The sequence below is a fragment of the Sceloporus undulatus genome, chromosome 2, assembly GCF_019175285.1.
Source record: "Sceloporus undulatus isolate JIND9_A2432 ecotype Alabama chromosome 2, SceUnd_v1.1, whole genome shotgun sequence".
In the NCBI taxonomy this organism is placed as follows: domain Eukaryota; kingdom Metazoa; phylum Chordata; class Lepidosauria; order Squamata; family Phrynosomatidae; genus Sceloporus; species Sceloporus undulatus.
The window spans coordinates 12,538,598-12,562,012 of record NC_056523.1 but is presented as its reverse complement, the minus strand read 5'-3'; the positions used below and the strand labels follow the sequence as shown (position 1 = coordinate 12,562,012).

The window sequence follows — 23,415 nt, the reverse complement described above, 5'->3', positions numbered from 1 at the left end:
CAGTTCCTCTCTACCTCCAAGGCCTGGACCAAGGCAGATGGACTGGAGGGAGGGCTTGGCTTCATAATGGAAGGTTAATCTTCCAGGGAGGCCTTTTGGAGCTAGCCTGCCTCTCTAGCAGGATAATACATATAAAGTACATAGCAATACAGGAAATAGTTCAATAAAACAGGCACCAAAAGAACATCAAATAGCAAGCGACAATTATGCAATGTCAGGCAGCCGTGGGAAGGGAGGGAAAGGGCAGGAGGCGACCCTCGCCCCCTTCCTTGCCTCCCCGCGGCTGTCAGTCAGCCGTGGGAAGGGAGGGAAAGGGAAGGAGGCAGCCGCGGGAGGGGCAGGAAGGAGGAGGAGGACCCCCATCCCTTCCTGCCCTACCCGAGGAGGAGCTTCTCCTCTTGAGGTTGGCTGGCCAATGGGGGCAGGCTGGAGTTCCAACAGCCTGCCCCCTGCCAGCAGCCATTGGCCAGCCAGCCCCAGGAGGAGAAACTCCTATTTAGGCCTGTGCGTGACCCTGCAGGCGCGCGCAGGGCTATAGGAAGGTGTGGGTGGCGGCGGCAGCACACTGTGGGCCGGCCTCCTCGGCGGTGCCGCCACAGTACTGCCTGCGGCAATCGGTGGCAGGACCGGGCTGGGGCTGGTCCTGCCGCCTCTGTAGGCTGGATGTGGCCCGCGGGCCGGGGGTTGCTGACCCCTGTTTTAAACGGAACATATATAAGAAATGGAAAAGGGAAATCAACAGAGAGGAATTCAAACAAATAGTGGGCATGTGTAGGGATAAAGCCAGAAAAGCTAAAGCGCAGAATGAACTCAGGCTTGCTAAAGAGGTTAAGAACAATAAAAAGGGCTTTTTTGGATATGTCCGCAGCAAAAGGAAGAAGAGGAAACGGTAGGGCCACTGTGTGCAGAAGATGACAAAATGCTAACAGAGGACAGAGAAAAGGCAGAATTACTCAACACTTTCTTTGCCTCAGTCTTCTCAGAAAAGGAAAAGGGTGCTCAACCTGAGGATAATGGAGCAGAGGACAGAATAGGGGAATTTTAGCACAGAATAAGTAAAGAGATAGTAGAGGAATACCTCGTTAATCTAAATGAATTTAAGTCTCCAGGACCAGATGAACTCCATCCAAGGATATTAAAAGAACGGGCAAATGTAATATCGGAGCCATTGGCAATAATCTTTGAAACCCCCTGGAGAACAGGAAAAATCCCAGCATACAGGAGGAGGGCAAACGTTGTCCCCATCTTCAAAAAGGGGAAAAAAGAGGATCCCAACAATTATCGTCCAATTAGTCTGACATCTAAACCAGGAAAGATTCTAGAGCAGATCAGATCAGAGCAGATCAATGTAAGGTATTCCACTTAGGGCGGAAAAATAAAATGCACAGATATAGGATGGGGGACACCTGGCTGAATGAAACTACGTGTGAAAGGGATCTAGGAGTCCAAGTAGACCACAAGTTGAACATGAGTCAACAGTGTGATGTGGCTGCTAAAAAGGCCAATGCTATTCTAGGCTGCATCAATAAAAGTATAGTGTCTAGATCAAGAGAAGTAATAGTGCCACTCTATTCTGCTTTGGTCAGGCCCCACCTGGAATATTGTGTCCAGTTCTGGGCACCACAATTCAAAAAGGACATTGAGAAACTGGAGCGTGTCCAGAGGAGGGCGACTAAAATGGTGAAAGGTCTGGAAACCATGATCTATGAGGAACGACTCAGGGAGCTGGGGATGTTTAGCCTGGAGAAAAGAAGGTTAAGAGGTGATATGATAGCCCTGTTTAAATATATGAAAGGATGTCATATTGAAGAGGGAGCAAGCTTGTTTTCTGCTGCTTGAAATTAGGACCCAGAGCAATGGATGCAAGCTCCAAGAAAAGAGATTCCACCTCAACATTAGGAGGAACTTCCTGACAGTTAGGGCTGTTTGACAGTGGAACAACCTCCCTCGGAGAGTGGCGAAGTCGCCTTCCTTAGAGGTCTTTAAACAAAGGCTGGGTGGCCAGAGTTCCTGCATGGCAGGGGTCGGACTGGATGGCCCTTGTGGTCTCTTCTAACTATGATTCTATGATCCTACCTTTCCTAGCATTATGTCTTTTCTAATGACCCTTGCCTTCTGATGATGTTGTGGCCAAAGTACAGTCGGCCCTTTCTATCTACAGATTTTTTTTAATCCATGGATTAAATGATTTTATTTTCTTTCCATCCACTTCCTTCGCTATCTAGATCTTGCATCCATACATGGTGATGGGGAATACAGTGGCCTGGACTACTCTAACTTTAGTGTGCAGTTTATCTTTATACTTTAGGATCTTTTCTAGTTCTTTCCTAGCTGCCCTTCCCAATCCTAGACTTCTGATTTCTTGACTGCAGTCCTTATTCTGATCAATAATTGATCCAAAGTATGGGAACTCTTTAGCTGTTTTGATTTCCTCATTATTATTTGATTTCTTGTTGTTACTACTGTACTTTTATTGCATGGGGAGAGGGACATATGGGAATCGTTTGTCTCACATGCCAAAATAACACACAGATCACAGGGATGCTGTGAAGAGAAAAGCTATCAGTGGTGTGTGTGTATTACAAGTGGAGGATTGACTTTTTTTAAAAATTTGCTGTTATTTTTTCAGTTGAGATCCAGCATGGTATAGTGGTTTCATTCTTGGACTAGGACCCTGGGAGACCATGGTTTGAATCCACATTCAGCCATGAAAACCCACTAGGTGACCTTAAGTGAGTCACACACTCTCAGCCCCAGAAAACCCTGTGACAGGTTCACCTTAGGGTTGCCATTAAGTTGGAACTGACTTGAAAGCACACAGCAACACAATTTATTAGTTACATTTACAGTGAGCCCTTTGTATACACTGGGGTTTGATTCCAGGACCTCTCATGGATACTAAAATCTGGATGCTCAAATCCCATTAAATAAAATGACATAGTGAAATGGTGTTCCTTATGTAAAATAGCAAAATCAAACTTTTCTGTTTGGTATTATTATAATTATTATTATTATTAATTTTCAAGCCGTAGATAGTGGCTATGGTGCAGAATCTGTGGCTATGGAGAGCCGACTGTATGAGGTATATCTTGCCCTTTCTCCACATATGACTCTCCTCCTCCCTTTTTATCTACACAACAGCCTTGTGAGGTGGGCGAGTCCAAGAAACCATGACTCACATCATAGGGCTGCTGTGAAGACAAAAGCTATCAGTGGTGGCTCCCTGATATCTTACAGTTTTAAAAAGAAATACAAAAGTCTCTGCCTTCATGGAGTTTACAATTACAGTAACACCACAAGATAGGAATAATATGGGGAAATGCAGGGATATTTGCTATGCCAAAAGGTGGCTTTTCAGGAAGAATTTTAAGGGAGAGAAAGAGATAGCACCACATGCACTCTTAGCATAATGCAACCAATATAGCTCACAAAGCTGTTGTAACAGCTTCTGAAATATCCTGGAACATCTGTATAGAAACGATATATTGTGGAGATGGACAAGACAAGTCTTCAGTGGTAATTTTCTAAAACAAGTTTAATAACAATTGTCAATATGGGGAATAAAACATTATCTTACATTATAGATGTCACAAATTCTGGACTATTTTGTATAGCACAACATTTGCTCTCTTGAATTTTTGGAACACCATCTTAGAAAAGGATGGAGAACGAACAATGTACAATGAAAGTAATCCCTACAAACAAGCCATTTGGTATTCTTCAAACGCTGTGAGTATTGACATAAGCGTTGTGGAAATATAACATGGCACAAATATATGTAACAAAATATTCAGTATCCATTGTTCCCCAACCCAACAGCTATTTTTGCCATCTGAAACGCAATTTAGCAACCATAGATTAACGAAATACACATCTGCCTACCGGTATATGTGTCTTAATATAAACACATTTGCTGCAGTGAAAGTGAAAGAGATTTTCAAGTGTATTTGCAGATGGATTTAAAAAATTGAGATTGTGTACTGGATGTCTAAATATTTAATACTTTATTAAGGCTAGCCAGCACCAAAATCCTAAAATTCATTCATTCATTCATTCCACCAACTGAAGACTTCTATGGATTATGGAATAGCATATATTTCCAGCAGTCGACTGGTACTGTGTCCGCACTGAGGAAAATAAACATTCCGGTACTTACCTCTTTGGGTGATGCATGGGTCCAAAACAGGTGGCACACAGTTCACAATCTCCAGTTACATCCAGTAGTACATAATCTCTTATCTGCACTTCAGGGTGATTCTCCAGAGGGTTTGCTCCAGATCAGACCAGAAACTCTGGAGAATCCCCATTGTGATAGAGGTCAAAAGGAAGCACCTTCGGCTGGGTGTGCCATTGACCTGGAGTTTGTGGACAGCGCTGCCAGTATCCCAAGTCTGTTTTGGGTGCAGTTGTGGATCCCTGTGGATCCAGAAGCCCCGACGGCAAGCTGAGGTTTCCCCATCAGGTAAGCCTTCCTTACCTATCTCCCAAACTTCACTAGGTTTTCCCCATCCTGATGCAGAATGACCACACACACGCCTGTATATCATTGCACTTAATACATGAAGCAAATGTGCTAGGAAACTCCAGTCAATGATGCGCCAGGACACACACATGTGTAGTCACCACACAACCACCTACCTGTGGGCTGCATACTGTTGCCTCTGCTTCTTGTAGAAATGCGGGGTTCAAAGGGGTATTAAGCACTATGATTCCACTTTAATTGCCATGAAGAGCTACTCGAGTTATCTGGCTCAATACCTTAGACTGCAAACCCCATGGCAGTTAAAGTGGAATCATAGTGCTATTATTGAGTAGTGTGAAAGGACCCAATATCCAAAATCCAGGATATCGGGTCAGTTATGTTCTTGAGATTTATCACTCCTGAGGCCAGGTTTGTTTGGATGCATATTCTCCATGGAAAAAAAATCCTGTGTGCAGAAGACTATCCTTCCAAGGAAATTGTTAAACCAGAAATATTCCTTTCTTCTTTTATAGTGTTTGTCAGGGTGGATAGGCAAACTGCAGCAAAAACAATCCAGGATGTCTACACTGTAAAAATAATATAGTTTGATACAACTTTAAATGCCATGGTTTTGTGAGGCATCAACAATCTTTGGCAGAGAAGGCTAAAGACCTTGCAATGCTACAAATTCCGGGATTCCACAGGATGGAGCTACAGCACTTAAAATGGTGCCAGATTGTGTTATTTCTACAGGGTAGATGCACTCCCAAAGTCTTTAAGGTTAGAATAAGCTTAGCACAAGCCACTGGACCTCACAAAATATACTGCAATCCAAGATCAAATAAAATGCATTTGTCTTAAGATGACTCAAGATTGATGGCTGTCTTATATCCCGGGCATCTAATGCTCCATACTCAAGAACTTTCTAATGTGGACGAACATCCAGCTAAGCTATCTTCCTAAATATAGTCTCAAGCAGGAACAACACCCACCACTTCATCTACTACACTGATTACACTTCCAGGCACTGTTGAACTTCAACACCCATCATTGGCCATGGAGGCTGGCGCTGATGGGAACACGAGTCTAGCAATGTCTGCAGGGCCATATTTTCAGTTATTCACTGGAAGAAGGAGTGGCAGGAGAACATACAATCCATTTTCTTTTCCAAATAAACATTTCTAGACTAATTTAGATATAATCAGCAATGCCTTTTCTCAGTTTAAAGGCAGGTCATCCCACAATACAGTTCCACAAATAAACTGAGAACTATCCATCACTATCTTCGGTCTAAAGGCTTAGCAATTTTGTCTCTTTCTATATAGATATAAGGAACTGCTAGTAATGGACAATAAGGATATACAGTCTTATTCTATCAATAGTTAGGTTTGCCAAAGCCTGCTGGAATCAATAAACTCACATCTAATTCTGGGTTCTGACTGTCTTAAAGAGGGGAGATTTTAAGTCTTTTAATGTCAAGGTCTTTTCTGGCATACAGCAAGATTTGGACTTTAACAGATATTTTGCTATATATTCCTTCTTCCTCCAATATGGATTCTCTGGTAGGTCTTGACCTCAGAACAAAGATTTCCTGACGGTCCACTGAGAGAGAAGCCAAATGGTTTATCTCCAGTGCTTTCAAAGGCCTGGGATTGGACAGAAAATTACCAGCTCTTTTCATAGTTTGACAATGGACAGGATTTACACAAAGTGCAGATGAGGTGTTAAAGCTGTTCTTGGAATATACCACTTCAGAGTCTGGGTAAAGGAACACATAAACATGAAAATCATCCCTGTGTGTATGCAACAAATGTGTTAGAGGAAAAATTAATCTAGAATTTTTCTACCTGACAAGCTAATTTCTATATTCAAGACATATTCTATGTTGTTTCATATGAGGAAACATTCCTGTCTGGCAATCTTAAGTACTGTTATGTCCAGGAGCAGTTTTACCACCTCATCTATTTGTACAGACTGAGTGTCCCTTATGCAGAAAAATACTCCAAAACCCAAAACTTTTCCCATATAGCCAAGACAGGCAGACCTTTGCTTTCTGATGGTTCAATGCACACAAACTTTGTTTCATGCATAAAATTATTTAAAATATTATGTATAAAATTAATTTCAGGCTATATGTATCAGATGTATATGAAGAATCAATAAATGTTGTATTTAGACTTGGGCCCCATCTCCAAGATACCTCATTATGTATGTATATGCAAATATAGCTATTTCAAAATCCCGCAAAAAATATGAAATCCAAAATCCTTTTAGTCCTAAGCATTTCAGATAAAGGAGACTCAACCTGTATGAACTTCTGCTACTGTTTCTCCTGAACATATATTATGTGTATATAAAGCTGCACTGTACATTGATCTGAAAATTTTCCTATCACAGAATTTCTCTCCACTATTTAACCAGGTGTGCCAGTGTCTTATACAGTATGAACCACAACAGAAGCTTCAACACACTGGGTGCTAATTTCATTTTCTTCCTCTGTGGATTCACTTGAGCTTAAGATAATTTGCTCCTGGTTTGACACTTCCTCTGCGGTCTGAGAATATGGCCTCAACCCAATATGGGTTCTTCCATGCCTAACAAGGTGTGATCGCCTATTGAAGCTTTTCCCACAATCTGGGCAGCCATATGGTTTTTCCCCTGTGTGAATTCTCTTGTGCCGAATGAAATGCGACCTCCAGTTGAAGTTCTTTCCACACTCAGAACATTTAAACTCATTCTCCTCGCTTTGGGTGGTCTCTCCTCTCTCTTTAAGGAGTGAGGAGTCATTGCAACATTTGTCACCAACTAGGCAATGATAGAGTTGGGTCCCCGCAGCCTTTCCCTCCTGGGCATTTGCATTGTTTATAAAGAATGGGCTGTTCCTGTAGCGTGCATCAGTCTCCAAGCATTTATATGGTTGATCCTCTTTGTGCATCTCTTCTTGTTGGCTCTTGCCCGTCACAATGAGTGAGCAGTGAGTGTAGCTTGTTTCGCTGTTTTGCCATTCATAGAGTTGGCCTCCGATCTGTGCTTGCCCATGTGGGTTCACACCTGCAATGAGGAGGGAGCTGTGACTGTAGTCCTTTTTGCCCTCTGAATATTTAGAGGGATGGCCCTCCAAATAAATCTGCTTGGGTGGATTTGTGCCGGCAATAAGGAAGGAGCTGCCTTCGTACCTTGACTTGCTGTCTTGCCATTCATATGGATGGCCTCCCAGGTGGGTTGCCTCATGTGTGCTGAGGTGTGACCTCCGATTGAAGCATTTCCCACAGAGGGCACATTTGTATGGTTTCTCTCCTGTGTGGATCCTCTCATGCCTAAGGAGTTCAGAGGTCTGGCTGAAGCTTTTCCCACAATCCGCACAGGAATAAGGCTTCTCACCTGTGTGGACCCTCTCATGCCTGACCAGCTTTGACAACTGGTTGAAGGTTTTTCCACAGCTGAGGCATATGAATGATTGTACTCCTTTGTGGGCTATCTGATGCCTCACGAGATTGGATTTGATAGTAAAGACTCTCCCACACTCTTCACACTTATGACTTTCCCTTTCCATATGAGTCCTCTGGTGTCTATTCAGTTTGGACTTCTCAATGAAGCTTTTCCCACACTTGGAGCATTTGTACGGTCTTTCTCCAGTATGGGTTCTCTCATGTGTGATAAGGTGTGACTTCCAGTTGAAACTCTCCCCACAAACGGGGCATATGAATGGGGTCTCTCCTGTGTGGAGCCTTTTATGCGCTAGAAGGGATGAACTCTGAGTGAAACTTTTCCCACAATCTGTACAGGAATAGGGTTTCTCTCCTGTATGGATATTTTCATGTCTAATCAGGGTTGAGGCGTGGCTGAATGTTTTCCCACAATCTGAGCATCTGTATGGTCTTTCTCCTGTATGGGTAATTCCATGCCTAATGAGATCGGATTTGAAGCTAAAACTTTTCCCACAGTCAATACACGGATAAGGTTTCTCTCCTGAATGGGTCCTCTGATGTCTGTTACGGTTTGACCTTTCAGTGAAGCTTTTCCCACAGTGCACACATTTATATGGCTTCTCACCTGTGTGGATTCTTTTATGTGCCAGAAGGTTGGAGGCTTGAGCAAAGGTCTTCCCACACTCGTTGCATGTCCTCAGGCCCTGAGATCTGCGTATGCGCTTTCGGGATGGGCCTTTGCCAAGAGCCTGGGGATTTCCCATAGATGGTAGACTGTTATCTATTCTTTTTGCTATGTGGTGCTCTGTTTGTTTCCCTGGCCTACAGAGATTCACAGCTGTTTCTCCTTTCTCAAAACATTGGCCAACATTTTCGCCTGCTAATCCCAGTGACATCCCAGTTTGTTGCTTTTGCTCAGATTTTTGTGTCTGAAAGTCCTCCTTATTCTCATTCATTTGTTTACCACCTATTAGAAGAAAGAAAGATCAAGGATTTAAGCAATCTTACATACAGAGCGGAGGGAGGGGGAGACCATACTGAGCAGGGGTGAGCAGAAGTTCTGGTGTCCCCAAGGAGTTGAGCCTTTAATCTCCCTGTGATGATATGACCTTTGGGGGTATTGTTGTTGCATTTATTAGATAAATTAAGGTAATATGGTTGGGTATGCAAAGTATAGCAGATGTAACAAGGTAAGGGTCTATTAGGAGAGGGTAAGGGGGAAAAGTTGTGAATGTGTGGTGCTTGGTGGAATGTCAGATGGGATTTGGGAAAAGGGGGGGGATAAGACTGGAGTCAGAGTTGTTTTAGGAATTAGTTGGGTTAAGAAGTTTGAGTGGTTAGTTCAGTTAGCTACAGTCAGAGATAAAAATTAGTTAGAGTCAAGGTCAGTTAGGATATGAGAGAAAGAGTGAGAGATGTGATTTAGATATATAGAATAGGTAATCTGTAATGTTATGCTCAATTTCTGTTTATTTATTTATTTTGGTATTACAGATTGAGTATCCCTTATCCAAAATGCTTGGAACCTTTCAGATTTTTCAGAATTTTTGAATATTTGCATATACATAATACCTTAGAGATGGGACCCAAGTCTAAACACAAAACTAATTGATGTTTCATATACACCTTATACATATAGCCTGACGGTAATTTTATACACAATAGTTTTAGTAATTTTGTGCATGAAACATAGCTTGAGTCCATTGAACAATCAGAAAGCAAAGGTGTCCTTATATCTACCACCCATGTGGACAATTTTGGAGAATTTCAGATTACAGAATTTCAGATAAGGGATATTCAAGATACTCAACCTGTATATGCTTTTGCCTCAGAAAACTGCATCAAGAATATGGGAAGGTTTAAGTTCAGACACAGTGTCTATGGTGGTGTCCAGGGTCAATATAAGAGAAATCCAGTCTTGCAAAGGAACCAAGTGGGCTTCTTGGAGGTCTGCACAGTTAATGGCCACAACTGTGGGACAGTAGCAGGTGCTCGCATTGGGGATAAGTGGAAACTCTCACAGTTGGTGGCAGTAGGTTAGCATGAGGAGCTCTGTGGGGGCTTAAAGTACAAATGACTAGGACATTGAACATTGGATTCAAGCTACAGAAAAGGAGATGCCACCTCAACATTATCAAGAACTGACAGTAAGGGCTGTTCAACAATGGAACAGCCTGCCTAAGAGAGTCTTATAATTTCCTTCTTTGGAGGTTTTTAAGCAGAGACTGGATGGCCATCTGTTAGCAGTGCTTTGATTGTGCATTCCTGCATGGCAGGGGGTTGGACTGGATGGCCTTTGCAGTCTCTTCCATTTCTGTGATTCTAATATTTTAAATAAACAAATGGCATTACTAATTGATACTCTGTTTGGATACAGTATCCGCTGGGGTTTGGTTCCAGGAACCCCTGTGGATACCAAAATCTGTGGATGCTCAAGTCCCATTATATACATTGGAGACGTAAAATGGTTTCCCTTATATAAAATGGCAATATCAAGGTTTGCTTTTTGGAATTTATATCTTTTTGGAATATTTTCAAGCCATGGATGGTTGAATCCATGGATGAAGAATCTGTGGATATGGTGGGCTGGCTGTAATTCCCAGAATCCTCAATATACCACGGTTAGTGCTCTATTCAGCAGCAGATTAAACCCTGTCTAACAACCAGAGATTCTTGGAGCATCACGCAGGTAACACATTTGAATTTTCTGATTGTTTAACTCAGGAGGGAAAACTAATAGCATCCATAAGAGGGACCTGAGCACCTTTATATTTTCAATTTCATTTCTTACCATTCTAGATTTTGCCCCCTTACTTTTAATATTCTTTTACCATCAAGCGTTTTGTACATATGCAAGTGAGCAGTCCCAATCCTCAGGTTTGTAGATACCTCCCTTTTGCTCATGGGTGTGTTTGTGTGCATGCCGGTGGGTGCATCATTTTGGTACATAAGGTTCAGCACTCACAGCCTGAACACTGGAAACAGAGGGTACATGTATACACATGCAGGTGGTTGGAGAAAGTTTTGTTCTGAGTCCCTGAACCATCTTCTAAGGGCTCTTTACCCAGAAAAGCCACATTACCAGCATGCTCCTGGGTGATGATGCTCTTGTTGTACAGGATACTTTGGTCTGGATCCAGAACAGGCGCTTGGTCATCTGGGAAATATGCAGCAACCTCTTGGAAATTCACTGGCATCTGAAAGACAAAAAACACCATTCAGTCACCTGAAGAAAATAATAATAAATAAAATAAAATGAGAGCCAGTGTGGTGTTATGTATGTCTCATTTATCCTTTTGCATGTTTTAATTAATGTGGTTTAATTTATGCTGTTAATTGTTTATTTGTTGTTGTTCCCCGCCTCGATCCATGGGGAGAGACAGGTAAGAAATAATAATAATAATAATAATAATAATAATAATAATAATAGGTTTGAGCCACTGGATTATGATGCTGGATATCAGGGTCTGATTCCCCGCTCAAGCATAAAAACCCACGGGGTGACCTTGGGCAAGTCACACTCTCTCAGCCTCAAAGGACAGCAATGGGGGAAAAACCCATCCGAAGAAACTTGGCAAGAAAACCCTATCACAGGTTCACTTTAGGGTTGCTATAAGTAAAAAATGACTTGGAGGCACATAACAACAACAACATAATAATAATAATAATACCCGCAAGCACCATTCCTCCATCTACAGTACAAAACTAATACCAAAAAATCTAGTAATACTTTGATGCCATTTTATGGCACACCCAGCTCTGCTACCTGATACAGAGACAGAGAACCCTGGAATTGAGAACTGTTGTCCTAGTGAGCCCTGGTACACATTATGTCCGTTCAGTTTGTATGTCCTTGATACATACAGAAATGTATGCATCACAGGCAATCCTCAGTCATGACTCTCCATCATATAAGTGCTTGGGGAAACCCACACCTATGTAATTTTTACACCATAGTTCACACACAGGTTAATTCCTATATTGAAAGCCTCCTGGAATTTAGCAAGTACAAAAAAGTGGGAATTTTGCAACATGAGTGTACTTGGGGTGTCCAGAATCATAATCCAGTGCTCAAATTACTATATCACACTGGGTCTCTAATTAATATAATGGTTAGTATTCATTTAATATAGGTAGTAATCTCTGGGACCCACAACAATCTCCAACTCCCAGAATTCCACAGCCTTGAGCCAGGGTAGTTAAAGCGGTACCAAACCGGGTTATTTCTCCAGTGTGGATACAGCCTTGGAGACAAGGCCTGCATACGCACTGCAGAAACAATCCAGTTTGACACCACTTGAACCATCATGGCTCAGTGCTATGAAATTGTGGGATTTGTAGTCTGTTGTGGTGTAAGAGCTCTCCGACAGAGAAGGCTAAATGTCTCCCCAAAACTACAGTTCTCAGATTTCCATAGCACTGAGCCATGGCAGTTAAAGCAGTGTCAAACTGGGTTAATTCTGCAGTGTGGATGAGGCCAAAAAAATCACTTTCCCAGAAAGACTACTTACATGGGCCAGGAACCAAGGAAGGGAAAGAAAGGCTCTCAAGAGGTTACATTTTTAACATTGACAGACTGGGAAAGCTTTTCAATTTAACAAAACTGTGACTGAGCAAAACTGACAATTAAGAAATTGAAAAAGGATTTATGTCATGAAGAATTCTTTAAAAACTAAGCAGCCGGTCCCTGGGCTTCTTTTTTTGAATTCCTCTTTTTTGTTGTTGTGGCTGTTGTTCAGATTTCCAGAACTGGAGGTACTCTGCTGTTCCCAGAGAAACTAACTGTCACAACCACCAGTAGCCTCTTGTGTTGAATAATAGGCTGTGAGGGAAAGGAGGAAGGAGGGAGGGAAGGAAGGAGAGAGAGAGAGAGAAGGAGAGGGAGAGGAAAAGAAGGAAGGAAGAGGAAAGGAATACGAGAAAAGGAAGGGCGGAAGGAAGGGAAAGAGAAGGGAAAGGAAAAGAAAGAGAAAAAGAAAGAAAGAAAGAAAGAAAGGGAAAGTAGGGAAAGGAAGGAAGGAGACAACGAGAAGAGAAGGAAGGTAGGGGAAGGGAAAAGAAAGGAAAAAAGGAAGGAAGGAAGGAGAGGAAGAAGAGAGGGGAAGGAAGGAAGGGGAAGGAAAAGGAAAGGAAAAAGGAAGGAAGGAGAAGAGAGGAAAGGAAAGGAACAGAAGGGAAAGAAGGAAAGGAAAGGGAAGGAAAAGGGGGAAGAGGAAGGGAGGAGAGGAGAGGAAGGAAGGGGAAGGGAAAGGAAAGATAAAGGAAGGGAGGGAGGGAGGGAGGGAGGAGAGGAAGAAAGGAAGGAAGGGAAAGGAAAGGAAAAAGGAAGGCAGGAAGAAAGGAAGGAAGGAGAGAAGAAGAGACGAGAAGAAAGGAGAGGAAAGGAAAGGAACGGAAGAGAGGAGAAGGAAAGGAAGGAGAGGAAGAGAAGGAAGGAAGGACAGGGACGGAAGTAGGGAGGGAGAGAGGAGAGCAAAGAAAGAAACTGAACGAAGGAAGGAGAGGAAAGAAAGTGAGGAAGGGAGGAAGGGAGCGAGGAGACGAAAGTCAGCGAAGGGAAGGGGAAAGGGAAGGGAAAGGAAGGAAAAGGGAAAGGAAGGAAGGAGAAAGAAACAAAGAAAGGGAAGGAAGGAGGAAGGAGAGGAAAGAAAGAAAGAAAGAAAGAAAGAAGAAAGAAAGGGAGGGAGGGAGGGAGGGAGGGAGGGAGGGAGGGGGAGTCCCTTTCCCTGCTGCCCTCCAGAAACTACAGTCCATGCATTATTATTTTTTAATGTTCATTTTTAAAAACTTCTGGGGGAGAGGTCTCTATAGACTCTATACCTTGCTTTTTGGTTACTTATGCTGCTCCAGGAGGGAGGTGTTCCAGCCAAGTCTGCTCCCTTCCGCCAGGCCAGATGGAGAGGATAAAGGAGAGCCAAAGGGAAGAAAGGGAGGAAGGAAAGAGAGAGAGAGGGAGAGATTGAGAAAGGGGGAGAAGGGAGAAAAAGAAGAGACAGACAGAGAGGGAAAGAAGAAGGGGACTCTTATTTTGACAGGGCGGCGCGGTGGGGGCTCTTGGCAGGCGCATGCTCAGTGGCGGCCACTGAAGCCCTGCCTTGCCCTTACCCTTGCCCACCCTTGCCTCCAGTGACCTTGGGCAAGAAGCCACACTCTCTCAGCCTCAGAGGATGGCCATGGCAACCCCCCCCCCCCCTTTGAAGGAAACCATGCCAGTGGGTGCCTTGGCAAACCTATGAGTTTAATAGGCAAGGGGTTGGTTTGGCTAGCTGTGAAGCAGAGCCTGCAGCACTTGGTCTCCCATCCAAGTACCAACCAGGGCTGGCCCTGCTTAGCTTCCAAGACCAAGCAGGATCTTCTAGGGCATTTAGGCAATAGCAATTATTGTTGTCGTGTGTCTTCAAGTCGCTTCTGGCTTAGGGAGAGGGACTCTGCCTTCTCCTTGCCACAGTCTTTCCATTTACAATATGTCTTCATCATCATCATTATTAATATTATTATCATTATTATGGAGAGGGGCTCTGGCTTCTCCTTGCTACATTCTTTCCATTTATAATAAGTTTTCATTATTACTATTACTATTATTATGGAGAGATGCTCTGCCTTTTCCCTGCCACAGTCTTTCCATTTATAAGTCTTTCCTTATCATCATCATCATCATCAACATCATCATGATTATTATTATTATCACTATTATTATGATGGAGAGGGGCTCTGCCCTCTCCTTGCCCCAGTCTTTCCACTCTGAGAAACTGCTCAATGGGTTAAACAGAGAGAGATCTCTTTTCCTAGACTGGATCAGGCTGAGAGAGAGAGAAATATAGATGGGAGGGAGAGGTGGGTTTAAGGGAAATGAAGAGGGGAGGAAAGTGACCCTCCTTCCTGCCCCCCCCCCCGTGCTTCCCAGGTTCCCTTTTCTCCCCCCATCCTGAACCTTAGGATTTGGGTGTCGCTCTTTCCATCCTAAATCCAAACTGGGAATCCTGCCATTCTGCAAGGCTGCCATGCAGAGCTTGCAAGGAGGAGCTGGTGAGTCAGAGGAAGAGAGAGATTTGGGTTTCTGGAGGTGGGCAGGAGGGGAAGAAATGGAGATTTTGGGGGAAGCAGATTTGGAAACGAGGCATTCCAACACCTCACTTTTTATGGAGGTCTGGGAATACCTGCAACCTCCCTTCATGGCCCTTTCCTCCCATCCTCATCTTAGATCCAGAGTAGATCCCTTTTTGGTCAGCAGAGGGTGCATTCTACATTGCAGAAAGAATGCAGTTTGACACCACTTTAAGTGCTACAGCTCCATCCTGTGGATAACTGGGATTGGCAGTCTGGTGGGGGGGATATTTAGACTTCTCAGGGTGCCTCTGCACTGTGGAAATAACCTTGACACCAGTTTTAAATGCTGAACACTCTGACAGGGAAGGCTTAATATCTCACAGAACTATGAATCCCAGAATTTGATCGCATGGAACCATGGTACTAAAAGCGGTGTCAAACTGCATTATTTCTGCAATTCAGATTCCAAATGGGAATCTGGACTTGGGTCTTCCCAATCTTAAACTAACGCTCCACCTGCTGCATTTGTTTGCAGTACCCTTGATCCTTTCTGTGTCTTATTCCTCCTTGACCAGAACTTCCGGATGTGATAATAAAGGTAGAGCAGGAGGAGGAAGAGAACCAACCATGGCTGACATCAGAGTCACAACAAGAAGGGAAGTCACTGAACTCGTCTCCCCAGGAAAGAGAAATTTCAGGTGAGCAATGGACCCAGATTTCTTACTCTTTTATCAAAGACATCTGCTTGACTCTCTCGTGATTCGCCCTAGGAATTAAGCTAAGACCCCTTTGATATACAGTCGGCCTGCCATATTCACAGCTCCATGGATTCAATGATCCACAGCTTGAAAACGCCCCAAAAATGCCCCAAAATACCAAAAAGCAAGCATTGATTTTGCCATTTTATATAAGAGACGCCATTTTATTACACCACTGTATATAGTAGGACTGAGTATCCACTGGTTTTAGTATCTATGGAAGGTCCTGGAGACAAAACCCAGTGAATACCAAGGGCCCATTGTAAAAATCAGAAATTGGAGAAATTATATGAGGATTGGCTGTGTCTTGGCTGTATTATTTCAGATTACTGGTGCATGTTCACATGACTGTGTGCTTCCCCATTACATTTTTATGCACACACACTATATTTATGGCCAAGGTCTTACATCAGGAGACATCGCTGCAGTAATAGAGCTCCATTGCTGTAGCTGTGTTTCCTGATGCAACCCCTAAATACTGTACCTACCTTACAAGTCAGGCAGCTGCAACAGGACCTCCAAGGTGCCCTGCAGCTCCCTGTTGCAAAGCATCTTAGCAATAGCAGTAGCATTTCCATTTCTATACCGCTTCATAGTGAACTCAGCATTCTCTAGTTTACAATCTGTTAGCCAATTGCGCCCAACAATCTGGGTACTCATTTTACTGACCTACAAAAGGATGGAAGGCTGAGTCAACCCTGGGGCCATCTGGGAGCAAACTCACAACATGGTGGCAACAGTAGCATTTAACCACTATGTCACCAGGGCTCTTCTGGCACCTTGCTGCCAGGAAAGGGATGGATGCTTCTTCAGTCATTGTTCATCTCCCCAATACCCTGGAAATGCCTGTGGCGGGGTGGCTTCCTAGCTTCTAAGGGTCTCTTTTGCTTGTTTGCAATGTAGGTACAATATGAATTCCAAAAGTTACAATGTGTTTACAGCATTGTAAATACTGTATAGCAGGAGTTCCTTGAGTGCCTGCAACCCCAGGGGGTGCGAGGTAGAATTTCAGGGGGTGCTATAAAGAGTGGTTTGTGTCTTGTGTGACAAGTCGCAATTCACCACTCAGCCAGCTTTCAGTGTACCTTGAGAAATGGTAGTAGGTGACAGTGTAGCATAGATAGTAGTTCCATCGTTTGTTTAATCTAAAGGAGAGAATTTTACAATTTACAGTAGTTAAAAATATTGCTGAATAAATTACTCACTTTAGATTGGCAGTTTATACACTGAGTGAAAAGCTTTTTAAAAAAAAGTTCAGTTTGTCAGTACCTGCAATATTGTTTGTAGTTCAATTTACAGTTTAAAAATTAGAAATTAAACTTCCTCATCTTATACTCGCCCCTCCACATTTGCAGCTTTGATTTTTGCAGATTTGATTATTCACGGATTTTATTAATATGTTCTCTCTAGGTAGGGTTGCCAGTCAGGACCTCCAAACCGGGACAAATGTAGGACACGGTTTTTAAAAAATGGAGGACATGCAAAAAAATTTGATGGTTTTTAAAAAATGTTAATCTAAATGCCTGTTTCTTAGGCATGATCAAAATGGAAGACATTTGGGCATTATTTCTAGACAGATGGCAGAAATGGACTTCCCTTTCTGGCCAAACACCCCTCCCCCATTCCAAAACATACACAAAAGCACATTTGGGCATTTCACATGGCTTTATTTAACATGGCCTCTTGCATATTTCAGAGGCTTATTCCATAACCAAACCCCTTGGGTTTAACACTTAGCATGGTTTAACATGGATATGCATATTGAACATGTCAAGGTGGTTTCACAGTTCTTGCACCAAGTGTACTTCTCAGAAGTGTGTACTTGGGCGAGGGACTTTGGTTTTTCTTCACTGCGCATGAGTTTGTAAAAATCACAGCAATTTACATTGGCCATGCCTCAGAGGCTTGCTGTTATCAATATCACCATTAAAGATCCAAAAACACACAGAAAAGGCACTTTGGAAGGTGACACTCTCTTGGCTTCTGAAACAGTGCCTGCATGCCTCTCAAGCTGACTCATATCATCATCATCATCATCATCACCACACTATCATTGTCAAAGCAAGGGAGACTTGTTAGCAATTAAAGCACGCAAAACAAATTAAAAACATTGAGGCCTCTGGCCATTCACCACCTCCTCCTTCTGTTCCCCCTCCTCCTCCTCCTCCTCTCCTCCTCCTCCTCTTCCTTCTTCTCTCCCCCTCCTCCATGCGCCGCACAGTGGGGGCGGGCAGAGGAGGGCAGAGGAGAGGAGGTGGGTGGCGCAGGGGCGCGGCGGGGAGTGGCGCGGGTGGTGCAGGGGCGTGCGGGGAGGCGGGGAGGATGGCGCGGGGCTTCCCCCTTCGCCTCCTCCGCCCCAGGCCGCACGGCCCTCCTCTTCCTCCTCCGCGCAGTGGAGGAGGAGGAGGGCAGTGCGGTCAAGTGCCACAACCCAGCTACAACCGGGGTTGTCCCGGTTTTTGGCGGCACCCGGGACGGGAGGGGCCAGGGGCTGCCAAAACCGGGAAATTCCCGGTTGCAGCCGGGTTATGGCAACTCTATCTCTAGGAATATCTATGTCCTCTAGCACAATTCTGTGGTTAACTCTAAACAAAAATCACACTGAGGGTCTAGAGATTCCTAGAAAGAACACTCCACTAGGCATTTGCAGATCCTCCAGCACAGTTCTATGGTCAATATCTGGCAGATGCTGACCACAGAGTTGTACTGGAGGACCTAGAAATTCCTAGAGTGGTGATCTCTCAGGTAAAAGCAAGTGTTTTTGTTATTTGCCATTTTTCCACATTCACAAAGGTCCTGTGCTCCTAACCCTAGCAAATGTGGAGGGCCAAGAGTACTTTTGTAGAAAGTGTGAATATTAACCGAACATTTCCCGAATAGAAAAGGTTGGGAATCACTGCTGTTTAGGATGCCAGCCATATACAGTGGGCCCACCATATCAGCACGCTCAGCATCTGTAGAGTCAACCAACCACTGATTCAAACTACGAAGAGCAAAACTGCGGACTCCCAAGTCCGCAAAAAGGGAGGGACAACTGTACTCATTTTAAGATCTTGCTTTTTTAACCTTTATTTTGTGAATTGCCCAAAGAGCTTTTGCTCTTTTATATATAGTTTTAAAAATTAATGCCTGACAATGGCTAACACACTAGGTTTTTGTATAATTTGTTGTGGTTGTTATTTGCTTCGCTTTATGGTGACTCTATGATTGAGAAAGAGAATGAGAAAGCAATGTGGTTTAGTGATTTGAGTGTTGGATTACGAATCCCTGCTTGGCTATGGAAATCCACTGGGTGACTTTAGGCAAGTCGCACACTCTTAGTGTCGGGAAAGCAATGGCAAACCTCCTCTGAACAAATCTTGTCAAGAAAACCCCATCATAGGGTCGCCTTAGGGTTGCCATAAGTTGGAAACAACACTTATGAATGAGAGACTTCCAAGTCCTCAATTACCCTGCTCAAGTCTTGTAAACTCAGGGCAGCCATGGCTTCCTAGATTGACTCAATACACCTGTAGTGTAGTCTCCCTGTTTTCCTATTGCCTTCCATTTTACCAAGTACTGTTATCTTTCTCAGCGAATCCCACAGTTTCATGGTATGAAAAGAAGTACAACAGCCTCAGTTCAGTCATCTGTTCCTTCTATAATGTTTAAACCTAGGAAATATATGAAGAAATGCTTTGAATACCTGAAAGTACTTTGATGTGAAATGTTTTTGGTTTTGTCTTTCCTCTAACCAGATTTCCCTTCTGTGATCATAAAGAAGGAAGAGGACGAACATCTTTGGGTTGTGTATCACCAGAGCTCTGAGAGGAATGAAGCCTTCTTGCCTGCTTCCTCAGGTGAGAGCTTGTTTTAGCCAGGGATGTATCCACATCGAAGAAATAAAGTAATCTGACACCACTTTAGCTGCCCTGACCCTATCCTATAGAATCCTGGAATTTGTAATTTGTTGTGGTACCCAAGCTCTCTGACAGAGCAGGATGAATATGTCACAAAACTACAAATCCCAGGATACCATAGCATTGAGCGATAGCAGTCAAAGCTGTGTCAAACTGCATTAATTCTGCAATGTAAGTCTGGGTTCCTAAATAATACACCATTTGTGTCTTCAAAGTGAAAATAAATGTAATAAATGTCTAATTTTGTTTACCATCCTAATACTATAAGGCCCAATACAGACGAGCCAAATAAAGTATTTTCTGGCTGCTTTGACCAAGTGGCGTTTACATGACGCATGCCCTCAAAGCAGCTGTAAGCTGTAAGCACATGGCCACACTAAGCAGAGAAAAGCCAGACTAAAAAGAACCTGGAATAATCTGACCTAGCCCTGAAAGTACACACCTTCAACCCTACATATAAATGCCCTGATGCTAGAGCAGTGCCAAAGGAGTTCTCTATCCTAACCCTAACCCTAATCCTGTGTGTAAAGACGCAGGAGCGCTTCTAAAAATGATGGACTTTCATAGCAGTCCCAAGCATGCGGCCTGTGTATCGCAGGAAGCTGAAGCTTTCTCTGCTGTATGTTTCAGTGGTGGAAAGTTATATATTGTCACTTTCACTTCCAAGCTGGACACCCATGCACTCTCCGGCGCCACTGCTCTTGGCTTACCACCACACGTGCTCACCATTGTCCTGCTGCACTGTTGGGGATTGTCACCCACAGCGGGCGTAATGACAGAGCCATCTATGAGCGAGCCAAGAAGAGGGAGAGAGGTGTCCTGGTGCTCTGTGGATATAGCTCACCTCATAGCCATATGGAGACAATCTAGTGGTCTGGAACACCTGAAGAAATCTCACCGGAATAGTGAGACATACAGAAAGGTGACATGAAGGACACCATTAGTCATATAGGCTGGCCCAGCGTCATATGGGGCTAGTCTGAAGAAAGAGGCCCCTCCCTCCGTAATTGTCATCCTTCAGCCTGGGAGGGAGAGAATAGGCTGGCCCAGCATCATCAGGGGCTAGTCTGAAGATAGAGGCCCCTCCCTCCATAACTGTCATCTTTTGGCCAGTGAGGGAGAGAACAGGCTGGCCCAGTTCCACTAGGGCTAGCCTGAAGAAGAAGAGCCCTCTCTCTGGTCCATCTACCTTGGTCCAGGCCTCAGAGGGAGAGAAGAACTGTTGGACTTGATGTTCTCCACACTTCACCATTCCCTTCTCCTTTTGTGTTGTGTCTTTTAGATTGTAAGCCTGAGGGCAGGGAACTGTCTATTATCCCCTCTGTTGTAAACCACTCGGATTCCCAGTGATTGGGCGGTATATAAATAAAACCTATTATTATTATTATTATTATTATTATAACATGTGGTAGGGGGAGGGATAAGTAGGGCTGGAGGGGATAAGGCCATGGACCCAGCACTCACCTGGAGGTCATCTTTCCAGGCAACTTGGCTGGCTTGCCCTCACTCAGAGGGCATGCAGCCAGTGGCAGGAGATGGGCCGATTCCTAACAGGGCTCCTCCCCATACTCTTCCAGGGCTTTTAAGAAGACAGTCTTCAGTGCTTAAACATTGTGTGGCACTGAAGGGTTGCCTTCTCAAAGCCCCAGTAGCAGAGGGCATGGGCAACCCAGAGGTTTGTTGCTGCTCATCATGAGGTTGAGGTTGTCCTGGAGGATGCCCACCTCCTTGTTGCTCCAATACATGATTCTCCTGGCAGTCATTGTACGGTCTTGGTTCCCTTCACACAGCTGCATGACCATTTAAGTGCTGGTGTGGCTGAGGGGGTCTCAGCTCACCTTGCACTGTCCAGTCCAGACCTCTGCAAGACAAGTTTAATTCAGGACCCCAATGGTTGTACCTAGAGTTCACAACTATTGGGTGGCCATAATAGTAACTATTGGGTTGTCATTGGGAAGGCATGGACTGGGGGGACTTGATACATTTTTGGAGCATTGGTTAGACATTGGAGTGATGTTTATTTCAGTGGCCAGGATCACTGGTGCCAGCTGTCCCTTCCTTGGACTTTTGCACCCTTGCTCTGTGTGTGTGTGTGTGTGTGTGTGTGTGTGTGTGTGTCCCTTGAGCAAATAATAATAATAATAATAATAATAATAATAATAATAATAATAATAATAATATTTATATACCGCTATTCCTTTTTTAGATCATAGTGGTGTACATACACGTTAAAAACAATATAAAAACAGCAAGAACTATATAAAAACAGCAACAACCCTCCAACCTCCTCCCAATATACAAACCCCGATAGCCAAAATGACAATACAATAAACCATAACAGACTCAACTTAGTTGGGAATGACTGCATGCAAGCATTAATAATAGCCATACACAGAAAGTGGATGATGGGACATGTTTATTGAGTTGCTTTGCATGACAGGTTAGATTGGCATCCTGAGATCGTGTGTGTGAGACAGAAAAATGTCACATTCTCCCTGTGTAGAAGAACTGTGCCATGGCTTCTCACACTGCCTCCCTTTCAGTCTTCATTGTCCTTCATGGGTGCCCCTGGGGTGGGCAGCATGAACTGGCACCTGTGGCAGTGGCCCTCGTCCAACACCCTGCCCTTTGTCTCGTACAGGTTGTGGAGGATCATGCATGAGCGATGGCGATGAGCTTCTCTTTGGCCACATGCAACGTGCCAGCAAGGCACCTCCAGCATGCCTTCAGGTGCCTAATGCCCTTTCCACAACATTCCTGATGTGATTCAGTTTCTTGTTGGACAGTATCATCTTGGCATTGATGATGCCCTGGTATGGCTTCATGAGTCACTTCCATATGGGATAGGCACTGTTGGAGAACAGGAGCAGGAGCGGGCCAGTCTGCTGGGCCATCACAGTGATGGTTGAGTTCCTTGCCACAAGATGCCAGACTCCATGGTCTCAAAGATGGCAGAGTTGCAGATAACACATGCATTGTGTGTCCTCCTGCTCCAGCTAGTCTACACATCCATGAAGCACCCCATGGGGTCATAGGTCCCCTGGAGTTAGGCTTGCCATAACCCAGCAGCCCCCGTGCCATTCACGGTTTTGGGGGGCCTCTCCCGGTCACGGTCTGGTTTGGACCCCCACCCGTGCCTTGTTCCCGGTTTGAGGGGTCCGCTCCGGCCATTGCCGCTGCCGCGCCGACCCACCTCTTCCTCCGGCTCCACCTTCCTCCTCTTCCTCGGTGGGCCGGCGGCAGAAGCGCCGCTGCCACCGCGCCCCCACTGGGAGGGCTTGTGCGCGGCCCAGGCCTCAGTAGGGGCCAGTGGCAGCGCGCGCGCCTGCTCCATTCTCTCCGTGCGTGCGACTGCTCCATTCCCTCCGCGCGCGCGCACGTGCCTGCCCCACTTCCCTTCTTCCTGCGCCAGCCATCCTAAGGAGGAGGAGGAGGGAGGAGGAGGAGGAAGGGTGCCTGAAGGCCAGGGCAGAATTGGGCCACAGAAGGAGGAGGAGAAGGAGGAGGAAGAGGAAAGCTGAGTCAGTGGCCATTAGGTCTGCCTTGGTATTTTGGGGGTTTTAAATTATTTTTTAAAATATAAAATACTTATTTTATTTAATTTTTTTAATTTTTATTATTGCTTTTTATTTTTTATTTTATTAATTTTTATTATTGCTTGTTTTATTTTATTTCATTAATTTTTATTATTGCTTGTTTTTATTTAATTTTATTATTTTTATTATTGCTTGTTTTTATTTTATTTTATTAATTTTTATTATTGTTTGTTTTTATTTTATTTTATTAATTTTTATTATTGCTTGTTTTATTTTATTTCATTA

At 44.1% G+C, this 23,415-nt stretch overlaps 2 protein-coding genes across 2 annotated transcripts in view; one reads left to right on the top strand and one right to left on the bottom strand.

Moving 5' to 3' along the window:
- Nucleotides 1-3,506: 3,506 nt before the first annotated feature.
- On the bottom strand, nt 3,507-13,887 carry LOC121921875 (zinc finger protein 436-like). Its single transcript, XM_042450560.1, has 3 exons — nt 13,711-13,887; nt 10,973-11,087; nt 3,507-8,857 (listed from the first exon to the last, which is right to left on the bottom strand). Exons 2-3 carry the CDS (start codon nt 11,085-11,087, stop codon nt 6,897-6,899), a joined length of 2,076 nt encoding a protein of 691 aa, XP_042306494.1. The 5' UTR covers nt 13,711-13,887; the 3' UTR covers nt 3,507-6,896.
- An 845-nt stretch (nt 13,888-14,732) lies between these two features.
- Nucleotides 14,733-23,415, top strand: part of LOC121921835 (zinc finger protein 850-like) — a 17,333-nt gene continuing 8,650 nt past the window's right edge. The window contains exons 1-3 of the mRNA XM_042450439.1: nt 14,733-14,916; nt 15,513-15,635; nt 19,433-19,534. Coding sequence (XP_042306373.1) covers nt 14,892-14,916; nt 15,513-15,635; nt 19,433-19,534 — 250 coding nt within the window. The 5' untranslated portion in view covers nt 14,733-14,891. The remainder of the gene's footprint in view (nt 14,917-15,512; nt 15,636-19,432; nt 19,535-23,415) is intronic.

Bases quoted from the DNA above. Each gene is read 5' to 3' on its own strand.
- LOC121921875 (XM_042450560.1), bottom strand. From the start codon at position 11,087: ATGCCAGTGAATTTCCAAGAGGTTGCTGCATATTTCCCAGATGACCAA. The intron at 8,858-10,972 runs GTAATGTGGCTT...TTCTTCTAATAG, and splicing joins CATCACCCAGGAGCATGCTG to GTGGTAAACAAATGAATGAG.